At 38.4% G+C, this 24,033-nt stretch overlaps 1 protein-coding gene across 4 annotated transcripts in view; it reads left to right on the top strand.

The window, feature by feature from the left end:
* The window catches only part of taok1a (TAO kinase 1a), a 169,935-nt gene that overhangs the window by 69,833 nt on the left and 76,069 nt on the right, over nt 1-24,033 (top strand). For all 4 annotated transcript variants that reach the window (XM_072589756.1, XM_072589757.1, XM_072589760.1 and 1 more), the window contains exon 2: nt 22,793-23,016. In XM_072589756.1, coding sequence (XP_072445857.1) covers nt 22,885-23,016 — 132 coding nt within the window. In that variant the 5' untranslated portion in view covers nt 22,793-22,884. The remainder of the gene's footprint in view (nt 1-22,792; nt 23,017-24,033) is intronic.

The raw sequence follows: 24,033 nt of genomic DNA, 5'->3' as shown, positions 1-24,033 counted from the left end.
GGTAGTGTCCCTACCTTTTGAGCCAAGAAACCTGAGTTTGAGGCATAATGGATGTAGGTTTGCTCAGTGAGCTGGCAGGTTCATTTCCAGACATTTCATCACCCTACTAGGTAACCTCTTCAGTAGGCCTCCGGGCGAAGCACTGCTGATAATTCCTGTTTTCTATTTATATGTTTGGTCTCTGGATTGTTGACGTCATTTCTTGTTCTTTTTCTCGCAGTGGTAGATGGCGTCTAACTCTGTGTTTGTTGATAGTTGCAGTTGGAATGCCATGCTTCTAGGAGTTCTTGTGCATATCTCATGTGTGTATGTTACATACAGATAAAGAAGGACACCACTTCGACTGGGACAACACATCCATCCTAGGACAAGCCAAAAAGAGACATGCACAAGAATCTGGTTTCCTCCCACAGTCCAAAGATGTGCAGGTCAGGTGAATTGGCCATGCTAAATTGCCCATAGTGTTAGGTGCATTTGTCTGAAGGAAATGGGTCTGGGTGGGTTACTCTTTGGAGGGTCGGTGTGAACTTGTTGGGCTGAAAGACCTGTTTCCACACTGTAGGGAATCTAAATATACCTAGAAGTATGGCATTCTCACCAGAACTATCAACAAACACATCGAGTTAGACCCCATGTCCCACCCACTGAGAAAAAGAATAGGAATTGACATCACCACAGGAAATGATATCACCAACCCAAAGAAACCCAAACATATAAATAGAAAGCAGGAATTATCAGCAGTGCTTCGCCTGGAGGCCCACTGAAGTTGTTACCTAGTAGTGTGACGAAACATCTGGAAATGAACCTGCCAGCTCAGCGAGCAAACTTACATCCAGAACCTCAACCTGAGCTACAAATCTTCTCAAAACACATTGAGGCGTAATAGTAAGCATGGAATTCATAAAAAAAAACCTCAAGCAACAAATTGGTAACTTTTTAAAAAATTCTTTCATGGGATGGGCACATTTCTGGCTAGGCCATATAGTAGTTAATGAGTCAGCTATATTGCTGTGGGTCTGGAGTCGCATGGAGTTCAGACCAGGTAAGGATGGTAGCTTCCTTCCCTAAAAGACATTAGTGAACCTTATTATTTTTTCTGACAATTGTCAGTGGTCATCATTAGATTCTTAATTCCAGATTTTTATTGAATTCAAAGTCCGTCATCATCCATTTCAGAACTTAAGTGAATAAGTAATGGAATTTGCCAGTGAAGGGGGTGGCATCTAGGCTGAGCTTAGGAGTTAAATCAGCTACTCCCCCCCCCCCCCCCCCCCCCCCCCAACCTCACCACCTCCCATTTATCACTCAGCCCCGATCCACAAGCCTCATTTCCTGATGAAGGGCTTATGCCCGAAACATCGATTCTCCTGCTACTCTGCTGCCTGACCTGCTGTGCTTTTCCAGCAGTACTCTCTTGACTCTGACCTTGGATTATCTTTAGTGTGGCACTCTGAGTTGGTCACTTGAGAATTTGCATGGAACTGAGTTGACTTACAGCCTTGGGGTCTCCTGCTTTTCCTGTTCTTCCTCTTGCCCCTTTTCATGCCCTGAGCCTTGCCACCAACCCCCTCTCTTTCTCACCCCTTCTCTCTCTCCAGCCTCAGCTGAATCTACCAGCCAGTGTAAGGCCAACAACTTATCCTTCTACAACAGTAAGGTGAGCTGGCAAAACTCCATCCACCACAATCTATCATTGAATGACGGTTTTAAGAAGGTACCTTGGGTTGAGGGCAATCTAGGTAAAAGGCCCATTCCCCAGGTCCTGTTTCATTCCACCTGGAGATTCTGGAACTAAAATGAAAGTGGAAAGTTTTTATGGGCAAACACACCACAATGGCTTCAGCCTCGTGCTGTTCATTGGTTATTTCCTGCTTTTGCCTGCAGCAGGACACATGGAAGAAGAAATTGCTTTTAGTTAGAGGAGCACCCTGCAAAATCTGAGTGAGGTGAAAATTAAAGCAGATGTTGGGCTATATGAATTGCTCTAGTGGACTATGAGACCCATGGCTATAGGTTGGGCACTGCAACTCTACACCAATTTATTATTCATAAGATCTGAAAGCAGGTTTTATTTCTCTCATGTATTTTGCAGACTATCAAATTGTAATTGATGTCATTTTGTTAGGTATATAATCAAAATCTGTTTCCTTGTTAATTTAGACACAAACATTATTTGGCCAAGAATTTAGTGCCCTTGTTGACTTATGGCCAAATGTTTTGAGATCCTTCTTAAAGGATAGTATCCTGTTAAGGCAAAATCTGAGAAACTGGTGGAAGCATTTTTCTTCAAATTAAAGCTGCAGGATAAAATTATATAACAAAATGTGAAAAGTTGTTTTACTTTATACTCAAAGACAGAGTCTTGACATAAATATTACTTGCATGGAAGTGAACAGATGAAGGAAACAGGTGAAAAAAAGGTTAGATTTTGACTGAGCATTAAAGTGATGTTACTTTACAGCCAAGCTGTTAGCCAGTGTTCATTGCTTGTTAAAAAGAGTACTGCTAATTATCTGAACTCTAACATTATTTCTTTAATCCTGATGGGAGTTTATTAGGAAATAATATGACCTACTTGGGAAAGAAAATCCTCTAATCACCCAATAAACCTAGTAAAATAGGTTTGAGTCTTGCATTTTCAAGAGCATATAATTTGAGTAAAATAAGTTAGAAACACCATTTCCTAAGCATGGTTGCAAATGAATGCACCCGTTCCGTCACTTTTGAAGTTTTTGAAACACTAAAGGACATGGAGAGCAATATTTTTTGTTTGAAGAATGTGATTACCCAAATCCAGACTTAAACTTTGAGCAATACTGTTACAGAATATAGTTATTGTCATGTTGACATGGAACTATATCTCCTTTCCTGCTAGAATATAGAACATTGCAACGCAGTACAGGCCCTTTGGCCCTCTGTGTTGCACCGACCTGTGAAGCCAGTCTGAAATCCATCTCACCTATACTATTTCATTTTCATCCATATGTCTATCCAATGACCATTTAAATTCCCTTAAAGTTGGCGAGTCGACTACTGTTGCAGTCAGGCGATTCCAAGCCCTTACTACTCTGAGTAAAGAAACTACATCTGACATCTGTCCTGTATCTATCACCTCTCAATTTAAAGCTATGCCCCCTCATGTTAGCCATCGCCATCTGAGGAAAAAGGCTTTTACTGTCCAATCTATCTAACCCTCTATCTAACCTATCTTGTGTGTCTCAATTAAGTCACCTCTCAACCTCCTCTCTCATGAAAACAACCTCAAGACCAACAATCTGTTGATCAAAATGCTGAAACTCCCTCCCTCATCAATACTGAAAGTATGTCAACATAAATGGTGTACAATGCTTCAGAGGAGCAATTAGGGATGGGCAATAAATGCTAGAACCCTGCTATGAAAATACATCCCTCATACAAGTTTAAAAAATTGACAGATTTGATCATTTCTACATAGTGTAAATGGGTGGAGATTGCATAAGAACTCTATGTAAACCCAAATGCTCTGTTTAAGTTGGGACATAACAAATACATTGTCAGTGAAAATCTGTATAACATAAATACATGTGGTTTTACATCTCAGAAGAATCAGCTACTTAAAGGCCGTATAATTTCAGTGTGGGTATTTCAGTTCAGTGCAGTGGTGATTTTTTACTCCTGTTTCCAAAAGATCTGTTTCCATTGGCAGGTTTGAATTTCATTAACCTCAAATTTTACTTTTCTAATTGAAATATGTCGGAAAACCAAAGGGAAGTACAAAACTGGTCAGTGCGGTTTGCTTATCAAGTCTGTAGATCTGAGTTGGTAGATGGCAGATAATATTATAGTTTATTCCAAAAAGTAATAATAATAAGCACGAATAAGTCAGTAGGTATTCATAGTAAATATTCCTTCTGTTACAAAACTGATTTAGTCTCAGTGACCTGAGCCTATGGTGAAAGGTTGGAGATGGGAAATTAACTGATTGTAACTTAGTAACTTTCTGAATTAAAGAATACATTTGTTTAGAAATTCTCACAGGTGTGAGGTATTGCAAAGTGCTTTACAACCCATTTGTGATTTAAGTGTGTTCTCAAATTTGTGCTCACCATCAAGTCATATCTAATCTCTTTGTAATATTGACTGATTGACCAGCAGTGTGCTACCAAATGAACCATGACATACATTTTATACAACAAGAAACTGAAGTATCATGTAATAATAGCCTGGCCTTTTCCAGAGTTGGCTGTGCAATAACTCAAAAGATTCCTGCACAGGTCATACATTAGTTGGCCTTTTTAGCAACTGCAGAAAAGAATTTCAAATGGCTGTGCACTTAAAAAGATCATTTGCATACTACTGGAAAAAAAGTTAGACATTTTGCCACTTATGCCCCTTATTTTCAGAGATTGACGCAAAAAACAATTGAAAGTTAAATAAAATCCAAGTACCCTGTATTGTGAATGTTGGAGATTTGAAATAAAAACTAAGTCTAATGTTGGACTTAATTTTAACTCTTTCTTCATAGGTAATGCCAGACCTGTTGAATTTCTCGAAAGATTGAAAGTTATCCTTTTATAATTAATAAAACCTGTTTTACTTCAGTTTAATGATTTCAGTAACAGATATAAAACAAATCCAAGCAGGTCAAGCAGGTTATAATTTATGTTTGAAAGTAATGAATTTTGAGGGTTACGGAGTTGGACGAGAGAGTGGGACTTCTTCGATAGCTGGTACAATCACAGTGGACATCACGATCAAAAGTGGACTTTGGACCCCTGGAAAATGGCACCGGGGAGAGTTTTGGGGAACAAGGAAATGACTGAGGAACTGAATTGCTTTGTGTCATTCTTCATGGTGGAAGACATGAGTAATATCCCAAAAGTTCAAGTGAGGGAGGAGGCAGAGCTCAGTATTGTGGCATCACCAAGGAGAAGGTGCAAGAGAAACAATGGCCTGAAGATAGATAAATCACCTTGACCAGATGGATGACACCCCAAAGTTCAGAGAGAGAGAGCTGAAGAGATAATGGATTCGATAGTGGGGGCATTAGTGGTAATGTTTCAGGAATTGCTAGAATCGGAGTCCCAGAGGACTGGAAAAACACTAATGTGACACCCTTGTTTAAAAAGAGAGTAAGGCAAAAGACAAAAAATTACAGACTGATTAGCCTAACCTTGGTCGTGGGTAAGATCCTGGAATCCATTGTGAAGGATGAGATTTCTGAATACTTAGAAGTGTATGGTAAAATGGGGCAAAATCAGCATGGTTTCAACAGGGGTAAGTCATGCCTGACTAATCTGTTAGAATTTTTTGAGGAAATAACGAACAGTTTAGACCAAGGAGAGTTGGTGTTATCTACTTAGACTTCAAAAAGGCCTTTGATGAGGTGCTGCACAGGAGGCTACTGAGTAAGATAGGGCCAGTTGGTATCAGAGGCAAGGTGTTGCGTGGAAAGAGGTTTGGCTATCTGGCGATAAGTGTCCTTCTCTGGATAAGTTTGCAGATGATACAAAGATAGGTAGTGGGGCAGGTAGCATTGAGGAGGCGGGGAGATTGCAGAAGGATATAGACAGCTTAGGAGAGTGGGCAAAGAAATGGCAGATGGAGTACAAAGTGGAAAAGTGAGAAGTCATGCACTTTGGTAGAAAGAATAGAGGCATAAACTACTTTCTAAATGGAGAGAAAATTCAGAAGTCTGAAATGCAAAGAGTTGGGAGTTCTAGTCCAGGATTCTCTCAAAACTTGCAAGTTGAGTCAGTATTTAGGAAGGCAAATGTAATGATGGCAATTATTTTGAGAGGCTTTGAATATAAAAGCATAATGTACTTCTGAGGCTCTATAATGCTATGGTGAGATCACATTTGGAGTATTGTTTGCAGATTTGGGTCCCATATTTTAGAAGGCTCTACTGTCTCTAGACAGAGTTCAAAGGAGGTTCATGAGAATGGTCCCAGGAATGAAAAGCTTAATATATGAGGAGCGCTTGAGGACTCTGCTTATACTTGATGGATTTTAGAAGGATGAGTCGGGATCTAATTGAAACATAATACTGAATGTCCTGGACAGAGTAGATGTTGGGAAGATGTTTTCGTTGGGAGGAGAGACTAGGACCCAAGTGCACAACATTAGAGTAAAGGGATGACCTTTCAGAATAGAGATAAGGAAAAAACCTGTTCAGCCAGAGAATGGTGAATCTATAGAATTCATTGCCACAGAAGGCTGTGGAGGCCAGATCATTGACTATATTTAAGACTGAGATAGGCTCTTGAGTACCAAAGGTTACGGGGAGAAAGCAGGAGAATGGGGTTGAGAAACTAATCAGCCATGGTTGAGTGGTGGAGCAGACTTGACGGGCTGAATGGCCTAATTTCTGCTCTGTTTTATGATCTTATAGGTCGAGTGGCCTCCTCTGTACTGTGAAATTCTATAATCCTAAGAAATTGGGCAGGGGCAGGGAGGTCTTTAAACTGTTTGAGCCTGCTTTGCTATTCATTGAGGTAATGGCTCCTCATCTCCTTCAACACCATTTACTAGTACCACAATAGTACAGAGTAAGAACAAATCCAATTTAAGCAGGTAGATTTATTTGTATTCTTAAGTATGCAAAATTGTTATCTTGTCAGACAGGTACCATAAGAGGGTTAGTCTTCTCATACACCTGCACATGCACCCTCACCCCCATGTTAGGATTAAGGAGTTCACGGTCATCTTGTCCAATGTCAGCTGCTCCCTCCATCATCATCTCTAAGCCGAAAGTTTTAAAAGTAATACTGCTTTAAACTTAATACTTGCTAAAATGAGGCTCAATATTGAGGAGGCTCGAGATGGAGGCAATAGATCATTTATTTATTTCATTTTGTTTCTGACCTCCTGGGGAGATGAAGTGCGTTCATGCGTGCTCTTTATTGGATGGTTTGTTCCTTAATTTTAACTTTAAACCTGCATTAGAAAATGTAAAGTTTCTGTTCCACTGAGAAGTGCCTAAAGGTGTTCTTTTTTTGGTATGTTATGGGAAGCAGTTGTATTAAGAAAAGAAAGCAAGATCTTGCAGTTGTAATACATCTTTCGCAATAAAACAATTTGCATTCACTCTGGCAATTATGGTTATTGTGTATTGCATTTAATAATTCAGGAAATTAGCTGCTTAACCTTTACACTTTTCGTTATTAATATACTGATGAAATCCTATAGTTGGCTTAACTTAGTCTTCAATTTTTGCATGTCATGGTTTTTTTAATTGTACAAGGTCTCTACTCCATTGTTTTAATATGATTAAAGAGACTTGGCGAACTCTTCACCGAAACATTCTCCATATATCTATTTTCCTTTGTATTGGTTACAATCAACTTGGAAATAATAGAAGATTTATGCTTGTGCCTCAAGAACTTCCATGCAATTCAGTGTGACATAAAATTTAGATTTCTTTTCAACAGTGTCATATTTATAGAGTCATAGTCATACAGCACAGACGCAGACCCTTCAGTCCCTCCGGTCTGCGCTGATCAGATATCCCAATCTGACATAGCTCCATTTGCCAGCATTTGACCCATATTCCTTTAAATCGTTCCTATTCATATACCCATCCAGATGCCTTTTACATGTTGTAATTGTATCCACCTTCACCACATCCTCTAGCAGCTCATTCAATCAGCCGTGATCTTATTGAATGGCAGAGCAGACTTGATGGGCTGAATGGTCTACTTCTAGGTCTTATGATCATCTTGACGTACTTTCCTACACAAATCTATTTGAATAATGCTATTATCAAAAGGTTTTAAAGCATAAATAAATTTCCTAACACATTGCATGTTATACTCTGTTGATATCTGAGTTAGATAAAAGAATTAGAATTAAGTTTAAAAGTGCATGGGGCTCGGAGAATCAGTCATGTTGGTACAGAGAAAACTGGCACATTATGGTGAGGGCATATGATTGGCTGTTGAGTTCATGTGCATGTAATTTAATTTTTTATTGGTGTTAAGCACTTCATGTGGACTGTGAAATGTTGGAACAGGACAAACATCTGTATGATGATTCCAATTTATTGAACCTTGAAGGCAACTTGTGGCTTCAGGGAATTAGATTTGTTTTAAAATCCTGTCATGATACGTAAACGTTAATATTGAAAGTGATTTTCTAAAGTCAGACTATTAAAAAGTCTGTAATCACAATCAACTTTTAATATTATAATTTAAATTCACAGTTGTTTGCATCCCACAGAGGTGTGTCTAACTTCTGTTGGATCATCAATTTATTGCAACTTTTCTGTATAATACCATTCAAGTTTTTGAAAATATTATTAGGTTTCATATTAAATTTGAAACTACCTATATTTGAGAGAAATTAGTGTTCTTTCTGAAGATTTAGCATTCTAATCAAATTGTTTATTTTGAAATTTTGTGGAACTAAGATATGTAGTTAATTGCATGTGTTATTGCACAAAGACATTTAGCTTTTAGCAAGCAGTACAAAATATTTGTGATGCAAGGCCCATATATTTCCCATATGCAAATATATGTTGAGGCATCGAGATCACAAAGTGTAGGTTGTGGCATTGAATTTGAAACCACGTCAACAGCATTTTCTCTTCATACTCCACTTAATATACGCTGATGTCTGCAAGGCAACATCAAGGTTTTTGTTGGTGATAAGGAATGGTTTAAGTTTAGGGTAATGGAATAGTTGCCTTCCAAATTATAGAATGTAAAATCTCAAACTGTAAAAACAATGCTTTGCCTTTCCTTAATATTAAGGGAACCACTATTACTACTACCAACTTTGTGGGCAGCTTCAATCATTGTGATTTAAATGTTGCCAAAATGTGTCAACATTACTTCAGAAACATAAGCCTTTCTGATAAGTTGACTCTTGATGACAGCCCTTCCTAGTAACTAAGGCTTTTGCTTTTTGTGAAAGAGAGTTGGTTGGTGGGAATTGGAGCAAGGAGTGTGTGACTCTTATGAGTGATGATATAGACAGATCTTTTACAGTAAAAATGAGCAGCCAAGTTGTTTCAAAAAAGGTTTTCCAGATTTCCAGGAGTGGCACAGTGGCTCAGTGGTTACCACTGCTGCCTCATATCACCAGGGACCAAGGTTCAATTCCGACTTCAAGCAACTGTCTATGTGGAGTTTGCACACTTCCTGTGTCTGCGTGGGTTTCCTCTGGGTGCTCTGTTTTTTTCCCACAGTCCAAAGATGTGCAGGTCAGGTGAATTGGCCATGCTAAATTGCCCATAGTGTTAGGTGCATTAGTCAGAGAGAAACTGGTCTGGGTGGCTTACTGTTCGGAGGGTTGGTGTGGACTGGTTGGGCCGAAGGGCCTGTTTCCACACTGTAGGGAATCTAATCTAATTTCCCAGGTCATCATTAACCATTTTATTCAATCAACTTGGTGCTTTGAGGTGGCATTCAATTCCTGGTCAGAAAGTTTTGAGCCAAGGTTAGGAACATGTTAACAGTTATCTATACAAAATACTGTACATGAGGACTTCCTTCCCTAACACGTGGTAAACTTGTTTGTATTCAAAGGAAACTTTGAAGATTCAGCTAATGGATAATAAAATTACTTGGCTTACTGTTGAATCTTTTGGATATGCCTGGCTGAAAAGAGACCAGCTACCTATTAAGTCTTGATCAGCTAATGAATTTTGAATTTAGAAGTTGGAATATTGTAATTTAGAGCAACATGGAAAACTACTTTTACCATGTATGTTATGAAAGAGGAATGTGACAGCATTTTGGGTTCTTAACTAAGTCAAGAGTCAACTGTTGCCAAGTTGTAGTCCAACCGATTTATTTAAAGATGCAAGCTTTCGGAGTGCTGCTGCTTCAGGTGAAGTGGACAGTGGCGTACAGGCACAGAACATGGTGGCAGAAAGATAATTACAGTTTGTTGAGAATATCAACAAGTAAGCACAAATGTGAGTAGAGTATCGACAGGCTGAATAGCAAGTCTTTGCAGGTATTCGAGCGTCAACAGATTAATACAAATGGTGTGAGTCAAGTGTCGACAGCTGAATAGCAAGTGAAGTATTTCTCTGCCTTAATTAAGCATTTCAAAGGCCATCCCTTCACTTGGTTTTCAGCTTCCAATGTTTTGCTCTCACTGTTTGTATTAATCTGTTGACACTCTTGATGAGCTGCAAAGACTTATTATTCAACCTGTCGACACTGTACTCACGTTATTTGTACTGACCTGTTGATATTCTCAACTACCTGGGATTACCTTCCCATTATCTCTCCACCAATATATTTTTTGTGCCTGTGAGCCTCCCTCCACTTCATCAAGCTTATTTTAAATAAATCTGTTGAACCAAAACCAGGTGTCATGTGACTTTTGACCCCAGCCCAACACTGGCATCGCCACATCATGGGTTCTTAATTGATCTATCTCATTGTTTATCACTGAATTGGATGATTCTTTCAGTGGCTTCAACTTCCAGTGCAGATTGGAGCCACTCAGTCTTTTCACGGAATGCTCATAGGGCTCACTGTTGGTAGTTGCATCAAACTTGAAACAGACACTTGAGTTTTGATTTTGATGGTAAAGTGGCAGTTTTAGTTTGTTTAATTTCACTGAAGCTATTTAGTGGATGAAGAATGGTGTGATGTTCCTACATCTATTGGATGCAAGTCTTCAACTAGGCCATAACCCTACTTCAAAAGTCTATAACACTCAGTTGTGACATAAACAAGAAAGATAAAGGGCTGAATGTTCTTTTTCAGTAAGCACACTCGTTTGAGTTTGGGGGAAATGCATATTTTTTGGCTTCCATTGAGTACTTTCAGTAAATAACCTTTTTATGAATGCTTAGTAATGTGTCAGAAACTCAAACTAAAATGTTTGATTTTGGAGGATTGTAGCAATTTAAGAGTAATTCTATATGCTATGCAACAGGGGCTTTTTTTTGTTCTGAATACTTTACCTATGTAAACTATTTAGAATATTAAAAGGAAAAATTTTAATGCCCTGTCATTCAAACTTAAGATAGAAACCAAGAGAGAGAAAAATTTTGAAGGAAGTGAGAAATTGAATCTAAATACTTAGTGTGTTAGATGTGGGGAATATATATACTGCATGTGCACTTGCTGCTAAAAGAATAACTGGTGGCAAAAAGTGATTATTTTCTGTAGTAACAAAAAAGTGATACAATTTTATAACTCTCAAATCTTTGTTTTAGGAAAATATTATATAATTTTACCTATAGAAGAAAGTTATCAACATTCTTGGGTGACTTCATAAAGAGCTTCAGTTTATAGTTATTAGCCTAATCCCAGTTTTAGGTTATGACAATTCTTTGGAATCTTAGCTTTCATGTACTGCCAAATTTGAAAGAAATAATTAATTCCATCCATATCTAATTCAATTTTACATTCTCACCTCTTGTCCTAAAAGCCCTCTCTGAACTCAATGTTCCTAGTAAATAATTTTGTGCTGTAGGATAAAATAGTGATTACTTTTCACTGCAAGTTTATCAAGGGACAGTTTGCAGTGAATTTAGAATATATCCATGATTTGTGCAATGCTTCAATAATTTGTGTAAACTAAGAGAGATGTGTCCTATTTCTCCATTATCAAATATCTCAAATCAGTAAACTTGAATTTGAAAACCAATAAGAAATCAGTTACTGGTGCTCAGTATTAATTTTATATTCTGTTTATACAAACAAAAAAGTGATGGACAAGAATATAAATTTAGTTTGTGTGTGTAATTTTTGTTTTTCTAAGCATGTAATAATGCCACAAAAAGACAATTTCTCTGAAGTCAATAAATTGAAAAGGAACTTCTCATTGTTGACTTCTCATACTTCTGTGACCACAGTCTAAATGCACTGAAGTGCAGTGGATCACATGGACACCCCTGCTGTGCAGATGCAGGATCAGCATAGCAAACATTCTTCTGAGAGTAAAGCGTACACTTACTGAAGACATTTGTCAAACAATAAAGCCAAACAGAAGTGAAGCCACTAAAGAAGCCAAAGAATAATCCCCTCAGCTGTCTTCCTGATTGTGCCATGTGACTTCATGTCATGCTGGCAGCTCACTCTATTAGCCAAATCAACAGATGTATGGAGAACTGCATGCTGGGAAAGCAGCAGTTGTTCTTTAACAACAGTGTCCTTTGTAAAAAGCCACACTGCAAAAAGATACAACAGTGTGACATCATCTTATCCGAAGAACATTACTGTTCTTGATTTTACTGTGTTTAGAATCCTTTCTTCCCCCCCCCCCCACATCATTTCAAATTCATACTGTGATCATATTGTCTATTGTTCAGTAAAATGCCCTGAAATGTTTCAGAATTTATTTTTATTAATAGTGAGTACAACTCTTATATTTGATGCATTTTGTCAGCAGCATTGTATAGTCTGGTGAATGCCATATAGCAAGTTTTTTTTTTGATGAATGACAGTTGCTGTATAGAAAGAAGTTTCAGTTATCATCGTGCCCTTTGTGTACACAAAGAATGAAGTTATATTACTAACTAGATCTTGTATTTTGTGTGGTTTAAGATTTGGAAAATATTAAATGTAATTTGCAAAATTGTGGACCTCCATAAATGTGTATGCTATTTAAGGAATCTGTTAACATTATTATGTTGCTTCTGGTACAGATGTTGGATGTAATTGAAATTTAGATATTTTGACTAAGGTGAATATATTTACGCTGTTTTCCGATGCATCCAAAAAGCATGCCACTATTAACATGATCAATTGATTAGTTTTATTTTTGCCAAGAAGAGATCGTCATAGTCGATTTACCTTAAATCATGGCTTTACTGTACTCATGAGCTTTCCATCCTATAGTGAATGCCTAATTCTAAGACCTCAGTTTGATTAAACTTTTATCCTTTCACAGGATGAGTGTTGCTGGCTAGATGTTAATGTTTATTGCTCATTCCAAATGGCCTTTGAGAAGGTGCTACTGATCAGGTTTCTTGATTGATTGCAACCCATGTGGTCTAGATCAGTGGTTCCCAATATTTTCAGTATCAAGGCACACTTCAGTGAAACACCGTTCCATGGCACAACAACTTTTCAGCTGATTTCGTTGCTCATAAACTTCACATTTACATGAATTTGCTGCAGTTGTGGCCTTAATAGAGGAGTTTCTAACATAGTGCATACAACAAGCTAAAGAAGAATCAGCAGCTTTAATGTTTCAAATCCACCAGAAAAAATACACCATCTTCAACTGCAAGTGCAGACACAATTTTCAAAGTCTGCTCAACTCAACTATTTGCCAACAGGTAAGGGGAAAGCAACATCTCCTGTCCATAAAAATCCAAAGGTCAGGCACTCATTGTACTGTCTCCGAATAATTCTTTCTTTTTTTTTGGATTCAGATATTTCATTGACTGCATTAACAGAGGAAGTTCTTCTTTTGACAAGAAACCTATCTATTTTTTCTTCGAATCTAATCTAGCACTTAGATCAGTGACCCAACGAAAATAAAATTGTAGCGATATGTACAGGCAGACAGGCCAGTTCAGCAGTGGTTCAGTTGTGCAGCGATACAATCCTCAACGATTATGCATGCACAGACCAAATTTGTAAACTTGCAGATTTTCCATCATCCAAATGTGCAGTATCAAATCCTCGTGCATGGTATGGGAAGTCAATATGAAGCGGCGCTTTTTCCCAACAATTTGGCAGTGCATGGACTTCTCGCAGAACACCTCTGTTGCCTCCTCTGATCTTGTTCCATCCACAGCACTGTTAGAAAGGAAGCTTTAGGATTTTGATCCAAAGGTAGTGGAGGAATGATGTAGTAGTTCCAAGTCAAGATGACAAAGGGCTTGGAGGGGAGCTTGCAGACTGTGGTATCCCTTTGCATCTACTGTAGTTCTTCGTGGTAGTAAAGGTGAGGGATTTAGGTGCTGTCAGTGGAATTTGAGTTGTGCAGTGCGCCTTGAGTGCATTTTTCTTGTAGATGCCAAACACTGCAGTCACTGTGTCTGTGGTGAAAGGAGTGAATGTTGAAGTCCAACTGATGGGATGCCAGTTAAGCATACTGCTTTATCTTGGGACAATATCAAGCTGCTTAAATGCTATGGTGCTGCACTCAACCTGGCAAATTGAAAGTATCCCATTACACCCCTAACTTGTGCCTGGCAGATGGTCAACATATGCTGAGGAGAAACTAAGTTGTTCATTGCAGCATTCCTATTCTCTGGCCTGTAGTTATTGCCCTATTAATTATATAGCTGGTCAGTGATAAGCCCCCCAGAATGTTAAGAGTGAAGATGGCATTCAGTAGTATTACTATCAAGGGAAGATATCTAGTTGAAGGTGTCATTGCCTGGGATTTGAGTGGCAAGAATGTTTCAATATTGGAGGAGTCTCAAATAATGCTAAACCTCATGCAATTAGGTTAGTATAGATTACTTAGTGTGGAAACAGGCCCTTCGGCCCAACAAGTCCACACCGATCTGCAGAAGCGCAACCCACCCAGACCCATTCTCCTACATTTACCCTTTCACCTAACACTACAAGTAATTTAGCATGGCCAATTTACCTAACCTGCACATTTTTTGGATTGTGGGAGGAAACCGGAGCACCCGGAAGAAACCCACGCACACATTGGGAGAATGTGCAAACTCCACACAGTCGCCTGAGGTGGGAATTGAACCCAGGTCTCTGGTGCTGTGAGGCAGCACTGCTAACCACTGTGCCACCGTGCTGCTTTAGTTGTTAATGAACATCCTAGTTTCTGATTTAATGATGGAGATGAGGTCATTGAAACAAGTGATGATGGTTGGGCCCATGAGACTACTCGAAGTTCTGCAGAGATGGATCTGAGATGATTGACCTCCGACAACCACAATCAGCTTCTTTTTGTGCTCTGTATGAACCCAGTGTGAGATTTTTTGCCTGATTCCTGATGACTCCAGATTAATTGGGGGTGCTTGATGCCACAATACATCAAATGCTGCTTTGGTGTCAGAGCAGTCACCCCCACGTCCCCTCTTGTTTCCGCCTTATTAACCATTTTTGGACCATATCTGTGATGAGGTCAGGAACTAAATCACCAGGTAGGTGCCACCTGATAGTACTGTATACCACATCTTCCAAAGTTTCCTGATGTTTGTGAATGTACTTACCGGAAAGTATAATTAGCAGGTTGGATTTATCCTGTGTTTGTGGACAAGACATGTCTGATCCATTTCCTGCGTTTCCAGGTAAATGTATGTTTCTGTACTGAAACAGCTAGGCTAGAAATGCAACTAGTTCGAGAGCACAAGTCTTATTGTTGAGGTGTTGTTAGTATCCATAACTTTTGCAGTACTATGTGCCTTCACCCATTTCTTATATTTGAAATGAATCAAGTTGGCTGAAAGCTAATATTTGTGATACTGGGAGACCTCAGGAGGAGACCAAGATGAATCATCTCCTTGAGACTCCTGGGTGAAGGTGATTGAAACTGCTTAGGCTTTGTCTTTTGCACTTATCACTAGATGTCCATCATTGAGGATGAATTTATGGAGCTTCCTCCTTCAGTTATCATTATCTCTCTTTATATGTTTAACTACTAACATTCACAATTGAATGTGCTAGGGTAACAGAACTTAGATCTGATCTGTTGGTTGTGCGATTGTTTAGCTCTGTCTGTCCTATACTGCTCATATTGTGGCATGCAGATAGTCCTCGATTGTAGTTCTACCAGTTGAGACTTCATTTTTAGTTATGCATGTTGTTGCTCTTGGCATATCTTCCAGTGTTCCTCATTGAACTAAGGTTGATGTTCTTAGCTTGATTGCAATGATAGAGTAGCGTATATGCCAGGATATGAGTTTATGAATTGTCGTTCAGTAAAATCCTGCCACTGATGGTTTAATGAATGCCCAGTTTCGCATTTCTAGATAAATATGAAATCTATTTTGCATGTAGGTAGTACCACACAAAGCAATAGAGGGCATTCAGTGTGAAGACAGGACTTTGATTCCATAAGGATTGTGCAGCAGTCACTCCTACCAATTCTGTCATGAACAGATGCATCTGCAACATGTAGATTTGTTGGGTCCTTTTTCCTGAGATCCTTGCATACTTGATGCAACTGCAGACGTTCTGTGAACAACTAAAATTTTATTAAGCACAGTGCAGTATAAACTTTCTGGAGGAACTTTAACACACACTTCGCTGGGCTTGCGGAGTCGTGTCAAAGATCTCTCTGAACAAAGGGACAGTTCTTCCTTTATACAAAATCTCTACATCACAGTCAGTAATGCCAACAAGAAAACCCCTCAGTCACTTCCCCACAGTCACATGCCACTCAAGACACAATGTAATGACCACATCATTTCCAGAAACAATATAATATAAATCATGCCTTAATGGTCAAATCTGTTATGAATGTTTTTTTTAAACTGTAGGAAGTAGTCAAAATTCCAACTGTATTGTTCTTATTGATCTCTGAATAGGATGATGCAATTCTTTTACTCTGAATAACTAGGAAATGGCCATGCAAGTGGCACTGGCAAGGGATGGGAATGTAAATTCCTTACAATCTACCTGTAAGTCAGAGGCATCCACCCTAGCCTCTGGACATCCAATTTCCTGCAGGTCAGCTGAGCAAATTAACTCTTTGATATCTCAGATTTCTGTGAACAAGGTCAAACATTAGTTGTCTTCCTTACTACCTAACAAAGACTCAAAATAATTGGATAGAAATATCACTCAAGCTTCAATATCTCCTTGAAGGCAAGAGTTTTAGCCTCCATCTGTTATTATAAGTTACTGAAATCCTTTTGGGGTCTTATGCTAGTTGTAGTGTCATTACCTCTGGACCAGAAGGTCTGGGTTCAAGTCCCACTTGTCTTGGAGGTGGACCACAACATGTCTGAGCAGGTTGATTAAAATAATTAGCATCTATGTATTTTAGAACTCACTTAGTTCAGTGATCAATAATTCTGTGAAGTAAATGTTGGTGATGGGCTTTGAAGACCCCCATCTAGAGTATGTCAACTCCCTCACAATTGTAAACAAAAGTGTTAACATCATTTAGGGCCTATCTTGCAATGGAACAGGATATACTCAGGAATGGTGATGGTGGCATCTGGGACATTAAGGTATGACTGTATGTCAGGCTGATATTTGACTGGCCTATACACATGGTCCCAGATATCAGTAAGGAGGATTTCAAAGTCCTTGTCAGAGGTGCATCATTGTACCTGGTACGAGTTTGATACAGTGTGGTCAGGCCAGTTTCATTCCTTTTTTAACTCTGTTGCAGTTTGCTACAACTGAGTGGTTTGCTAGGGCATTTGAGTAAATCATAAATACGAAAGATTGGTTACTTTGAGGGATTTATTTTCTGCTTAATTCAATGATTATTTTTTTTTAAAAAACTGATGCTGGAAATCAGAAACAAAAACAGATATTGCTGAAAAAACTCAGCAGGTCTGGCATCATTTGTAGAGAGAAATCAATTTAAAATCGGTCAACTCTCCACAGTTGCTGCCAGACTTGCGTTTTTCCAGCAGTTTGTTTTTGTTTGTGATTAAATGATGGTTTAATTTAGATTGAGCTATATTCTGCAAGAGGTCTCCTTGTTTGTCAGCTGGGCAAAGCATTTCCACCCAGGACCCAACAACTGGCAATAGTAAAAGAAAGGGGGGTGGTGGGGGGTGTCATTGAAGTCAGTGATTCGTGTTTGAGATGCTTGTCCATGAATATAGTGAGAATTGGCTTTGGTTGTGCTGTTTCCCATATTGTCAAATAAACTGCCACAATTTACTGTGCAAGATCATTGTCACATTAAAAGATTCACATACCTTAGGAAGTAGAAAGGAACTATTTTCAGAGTGGGTTTTTAAAAGCTGAGAATATACAGACAGATTTCAGAAATAGACTGGGGAATTCGATTATTAAAAATGCTAATAAGTTGACACTGATATTGAATCATTATATAATTTAAGTATTCAATTCAAAACATTGTTAGCAGTCAAAAATGTTGTGCATCTGTTGTGTTGAAAAACATTTAATATTTAGTTGAACCATATGAGAAAAGTGCAAAACATGGCAAAAAAACTTATCCCTTCTAGAGGGCTTCCCAAATTGGGAACCAGCACCCTGGTGGGATTGTGATCTGAAATTTTGGGCTTATGAACTGTGAAGAAGCAATGGCTGTCACGGACCTGTATGAATTCATCAGTTGTCTTTGTGCTCTAGAAGAGAGACCACAACCCAGTCTTTCAAGTTTCCTCTTCTCCAACCCCTGTCCAATCCCCCGCCCCAGTTCTCAGGGGTGGTGACAAATTAAGAGTCAAAATGGGAACACATTATAAGTATCATAGTCACACAGTATGGAAACAGGCCTTCAGCCAAACTGGTCCATGTTGCACTACCTTTTACCTTCGGTTTATGAAATTTTATTAATTTAAGGTTTAAAGTTAATAGTTGATTGCGCATCAGCTACTGACTGTGGAGTTGATCAACTGAATGTAAAACTGTGATTGTGCAACTCTGACTCTGTTCTCTCCTGATAAGTGTGAACATCATGTCAAGACTTTTAGAACTTTCCCTTTCCTTCCTTCTGTTCAGTTTTTCTTTGTGAACACCCCCATCCCGTACAACATTCTGTGAGAAACTAAATTCCATCTATATTCTCACTTCACCTTAATATCTTGAAATTCAAATAAATCAGCTCAATTATCTAAATTTCTGTGAAGACAGCGCTAGTTTGTGTAATCACTCTTAATTTTGGAGTAACTTAGCATTGCTTTCCTTTCATGCTCAGTATATCCTTCCAAATTTGTAGTGTTAAGAAATGTAAACAATATGTGGTCTGACCAAAACATCATATAGCTATTGTGTAAGTTTGAACCCTTTGCATTCTAGTTCTGTAGATATAAAGGTCGGGATTCCCTTAAATGTTTTGATTTCCTTGTACCTGGCCAAGTCTGCTTTGAGCATTATACCATTCAGAAAGTACTCTGACCTATCCTTTTTCGGTCCAAAGTGAATGATCTCTCACTTGAGTGCATAGAAATCCATTGGTCGTAATCTTACCAAATCACTAATATTGTTTCAGTTTTACGTTTCCATCTGCATTGCTTACGATGCCACCTCTCTTTGTGCCATTGTTCTCTTTCCAATGTATACATACACCAATGAAATAAGCAATTTTCTATGTTCTCTTTACTATAAAATAAAACCATGTAGCAATGTACTCACTGTTTTTGCTTGACTCATCTTTGGTGAGATTGAAGAACCACATGCTTGAATGGCACAAATATGGCACAGTTCTGGTCACAAAATGCATCCCTTGGTTATATTATTTGCAAATATATGCCGCAGTGGCAGCTTTCATAAAAGTAAGGCACTCAGACTGCTTAGAGAAGTTATTGATGCAATTAAATCAGAAAAGATATATATAATAGGTGTAATTTTGTACCACCCAAAGTTATTTGTGGAAGATACTAAAATATGCCATATATACAACTGAATGCTGTCAGGACAAAGGACTCCCAGCATTGGGAAAGAGAGGTGTTGCTAATTTTCCTGTGGTTTTGCATTTTAGTTTACTTTTTCCTTTATTGTTGTTGTCCTATTTTCTAGGAGATTCGTCTCTCATTTCATATTTGCCTGGAAAGAAACATTGTGGTGAAATAAGAAAAAAAAATCAGTAACATGGGAGAAGAAGTTATTAGATCAGATAAACCATGCCTTTGATCTTAACTATGTTTATCTTTCTAATTTCTTTATGAAAATATATCTTGATGAACAAGTAAGTGTTTCATCAGGAGTTGGGGTAAATTAATATAGATATGAGTACTCAGGTTATTAAAAGCAAGCTCACAAATACAAAGTGTTCAAAAAGAAACATGTTGTCTTATCAAAGAGCTTTGACTCCATATTTAAAACAAAGAAAGTTTACAGAGCAATGATCAAGCCTTTTTACAATATTGTAGCAGTTCTGGATATCTTCCCTTCAAAAAGATATTACTGGAAAGATGTCAAGGATGGATGAATGAATTGAACAGTGCACCTGGCGAAATTGGATACAGTGAAATGATTTACTTAAGGTATTTAAGGTAAACTGTCAGGGTAGAACGGCTATGATTTTGCCTTGTTAGAGTAATCCAGAATATTATCATAGAAATTGAGGCGATCCACTATAATAAATGCAGGGTTTGTTTCCACACAAGTAGTATTAAAGTTTCGTAACTACCCCAGTAGATCATAGTCAAGGTCATTTGACATATTTAAAAGCAAAAAGATTCTTGATTCACTCAATTGCTGCCCCCTTCCTGTGTTCCTCATGATGGTTTTTAACATGAAAATGTTTGTGTGGAATAACGATTGCAACAAATATATAATGCTTTTAGAGGCATTCCTAGATCTTATACAGCAGTTATTTATACTTGAAATTTAGATTTGTTATAAATAGTTGCAGAAAATCAAAAAGATAATGGTAACCTTTATATCTAGAGGACTAGAATTAATTTATTGTTGTCACGTGCCGCGATACAGTGAAAAGTATTGTTTTATGTGCTATACAGGCAGATCATGCCATACATATTGCATCAGGTAGCAGAATAGAGTGCACAATATACTGTTATAGCCGCGGAGAAGTTGTAGAGAGAGAGATAGATCGATCGATCCAAATTAACATTTGAGAGGTCTGTTCAGCAGTCTGATAACAGCAGAGAAGCAGCTGTTCTTGAATCTATTCATACGGGGATTCAAGCTTTTATATCTTCACAACGGAAGAGGAAAGAAGAGAATATAACCGGGATGGAAGGAGTCTTTGATTATGTTGGTTGCTTTCCCAAGGCAGCGGGAAGTATAGATGAAGTCAATGGATGGAAATCTAGTTTGCATGACAGAGCTGTGATCATGGTTTGCATGATGGACTGAGCTGTATTCAGGATACAAGGAGGTAGCAGTCAATCTTTAGCTCTATAAAGTCACAGTTAAATCACACAAATACCGTAATCAATTTCATGCAGTACACCTTTGGAAACACGTCTTTGTCTTGCTACCTGTGCGGAATGGTACAAGGATTTTAAGGATTGCCTTATGATGAGAAGTTAGTCTCAAGTTATAACATAGTGTTGTTCTGATTAGCTTTAGGGATATTAAGTGGAACAGAGGGTAGTTAGGAACAATCTTCACTGGTTTGGGAATGTCCACCTTTGGGAGTTGGGATGCAGTGTGAATGAATTGTCTTAAAATTTGAACATTTCAAGAGTGAAATAAAAAATACTTCACACAAGTGGGTGGTTAAAGTTCAAAATATTCTGTAACAAATGACAATTGATTGATCAATTGCTACATTTTTGTTATCCAAAGATATTTAAGAATATGAGGCAAAGGTAGAAATTGCAGATCAGCTACGATCTCATAGATGGTGGAATTGACATAATAGACTACTCTTGCACCTGTATTCCTTTTGACTAAATTATTCAGTTTGAATAGCAACTAAACCTACATAATTTTGAAATTGTATAAACATAAACTATCAGATCCTGTGTGGCTCAAATTCTGGCTAACTTGTGATCTAATGGCAAGTTAGGTTAGATTCCCTACAGTGTGGAAACAGGCCCTTCGGCCCAACCAGTCCACACCAACGCTCCGAAGAGTAACCCACCCAGACCCATTTCCCTCTGACTAATGCACCTGGCACTCTGGGCAATTTAACATGGCCAATTCACCTGACCTGCACATCTTTGGACTGTGGGCGGAAACCGGAACACCCGGAGGAAACCCTCACAGATACAAGAAGAATGTGTAAACACCACACACAGTCGCCCGAGGCTGAGAATTGAACCTTGGACCCTGGTGCTGTGAGCCACTGTGTCGGCCATGAAGAAAATTTGTTTCTTTTCATTGTTTTTCTTGTTGCAAATAAGGCAAGATTTTATGTTTCTGTTTTCTGTTAGAAATATACTTTTTTCCCTTCTCTTTTCACCTTGAATCTAAAAATTGATATTAATCTCATCTGCTGTGTTGTCACTATTGTGCCTGCCTACTTTTGGCATTGCTCTGTGCTTGATAGAGAAGTAAAATATAAACGATCATGATATAATGTGTTCCCGTGACAGTAAAGACTTTGGTCCATATTGCCATATTACAAGTGTGCTGATGAATTTGTATGACTGGAATTTTACTAAGTATGACTATTTTGAAAACTTTCCAATGAAATATTCAGACTTGGTCATTGCAATATCTCATTACTTTAATTCATAGTTTCCTCTTAAGAACATTCTCATTCAATGTGTCCTGTTTCCACCACCACCCCCCTGTCCCCGTCAAACAGAATACTCAGAGACACAATGTTTATCTCCTTCATCTTTATTCTGGGTCCCGGAGGGAGAGAGAATGATCGCCCATGTGCACGGGGTGAGAGTTCGTGGTCTTCTCTGAAACAGCAGTTTGTCAAGGAATTATGTAGTCATTTTACAGGGAGGAGCATCCAGATAAGGCAACATACATATTGATTGGGTGACCATTACAATCAGCGAGTGTCAATAGTAAAGATTAAGCCATCTGCTGTTACACAATGAATAACTGGCTTCACAATGAATACTATTCACCTTATTAAATTAACCTCGCATACTGAATGCCTCTAATATTGTTAAGTGGCTGTACATAATGTCTGCTTTTCCACCTTGTTAGCTCATTACTCTTGCCTCCAGCACCCTATTGTTAACTGCAAGTTATGTGAGTCATGCTCAGCTGAACCTCTTGTTTAAAAAAACTCAGAACTTAACTCTTTTCCTGCCTGCTTATACCTTATGCACATTCTCATTACACATTCTCAAAAGGATTTGCAAATTCAATAATTTGCAATTTTTATTTTTCAGTTGCTCATGTTCAAGAGACCTCATTCATGCAGAGGCATCAAGAATTAAGGCATTGTGAACACAGATAGTCAGACGGCTAACCACACAGTAGGATGCCATCAACCAACAGAGCAGGAAGCCTAAAGGACCCAGAAATAGCTGAACTGTTCTACAGAGACGATCCTGAAAAGCTGTTTGTGGATTTACGAGAAATTGGCCATGGCAGCTTTGGAGCAGTTTATTTTGTAAGTATGTTATTGTAAAAGAATGAAGTTAGGCACTTTTTCATTCTGGACAAAAGTTATGTATTTCTTTTAATTACTGTCTTGCACTTCATTTTTTAAGAAAAACTGTTGTATGGTCTTGCCATCTGAATTATTTTGCCTTGTTTATCCATCCTTATGTAGAGAGTGAGGACTGCAGATGCTGGAGATCAGAGTCGAGAGTGTGGTGCTGGAAAAGCACAGCAGGTCAGGTAGCATCCAAGGGGCAGGCGAATCGACATTTCTGTTCGATTTTCCTGTTTCTCGGATGCTGCCTGACCTGCTGTGCTTTTCCAGCACCGCACTCACGACTTTACCCAGCCTTGTGGCTATTATGTGCTAAAATTAATGCTGTTTAAAACCAAACATGTTAAGACACACATGCATAGCAGGTAGGACTTAAACCCAGGCCTTCTGGTTTTAATGCATACGCTAAGGTGGCTCTAATTGTAAAAACTGAAAGAACTGCAGATGTTGTAAATCAGAAACAAAACAGAAGTTCCTGGAAAAGCTCAGCAGGTCTGTGAAGAAAAATCAAAGGTAACATTTTGGTTCTGGTTCTGAGGAAGGATCACCAAACCTGAAACATAATAACTACGATTCCTCTTCACATGCTGCCAGACCTGCTGAGCTTTTCCAGCAGCTTCTGTTTTTGGCTCTAATTGTGCCACCTTTCTATTTTTTTGTTGAAATATATTAGCTTACTAAAGCAGACAGAAAATCCTATGAAGTATCCAGCTCCTCAATGTTCTTAATATGCTGCTCGCATCAGTAGACACTTTCACTTCCAATAATTAAAGCATGTTCTTGAAATACAGTTTTAATTCTCTTCCTGTAGAATGTAATTTGCCCTGTCTCTGAAATTCTAGTTGTTATTTGGATATTAGCCTCAAATCCTTGTTAGCTTTCATTAAGTAAGTTATGTAAATAATTTGATTTGTTACTGCAGAAACTTTTCTATCTAACAACCCTTATTGTTTTTTGTGGAAACCTCAATGA

This window comes from Chiloscyllium punctatum, chromosome 19 (genome assembly GCF_047496795.1).
Source record: "Chiloscyllium punctatum isolate Juve2018m chromosome 19, sChiPun1.3, whole genome shotgun sequence".
NCBI classification, from domain to species: Eukaryota; Metazoa; Chordata; class Chondrichthyes; order Orectolobiformes; family Hemiscylliidae; genus Chiloscyllium; species Chiloscyllium punctatum.
The sequence above is the reverse complement of the archived record's forward strand: the minus strand, read 5'-3'. Positions and strand labels throughout refer to the sequence as shown.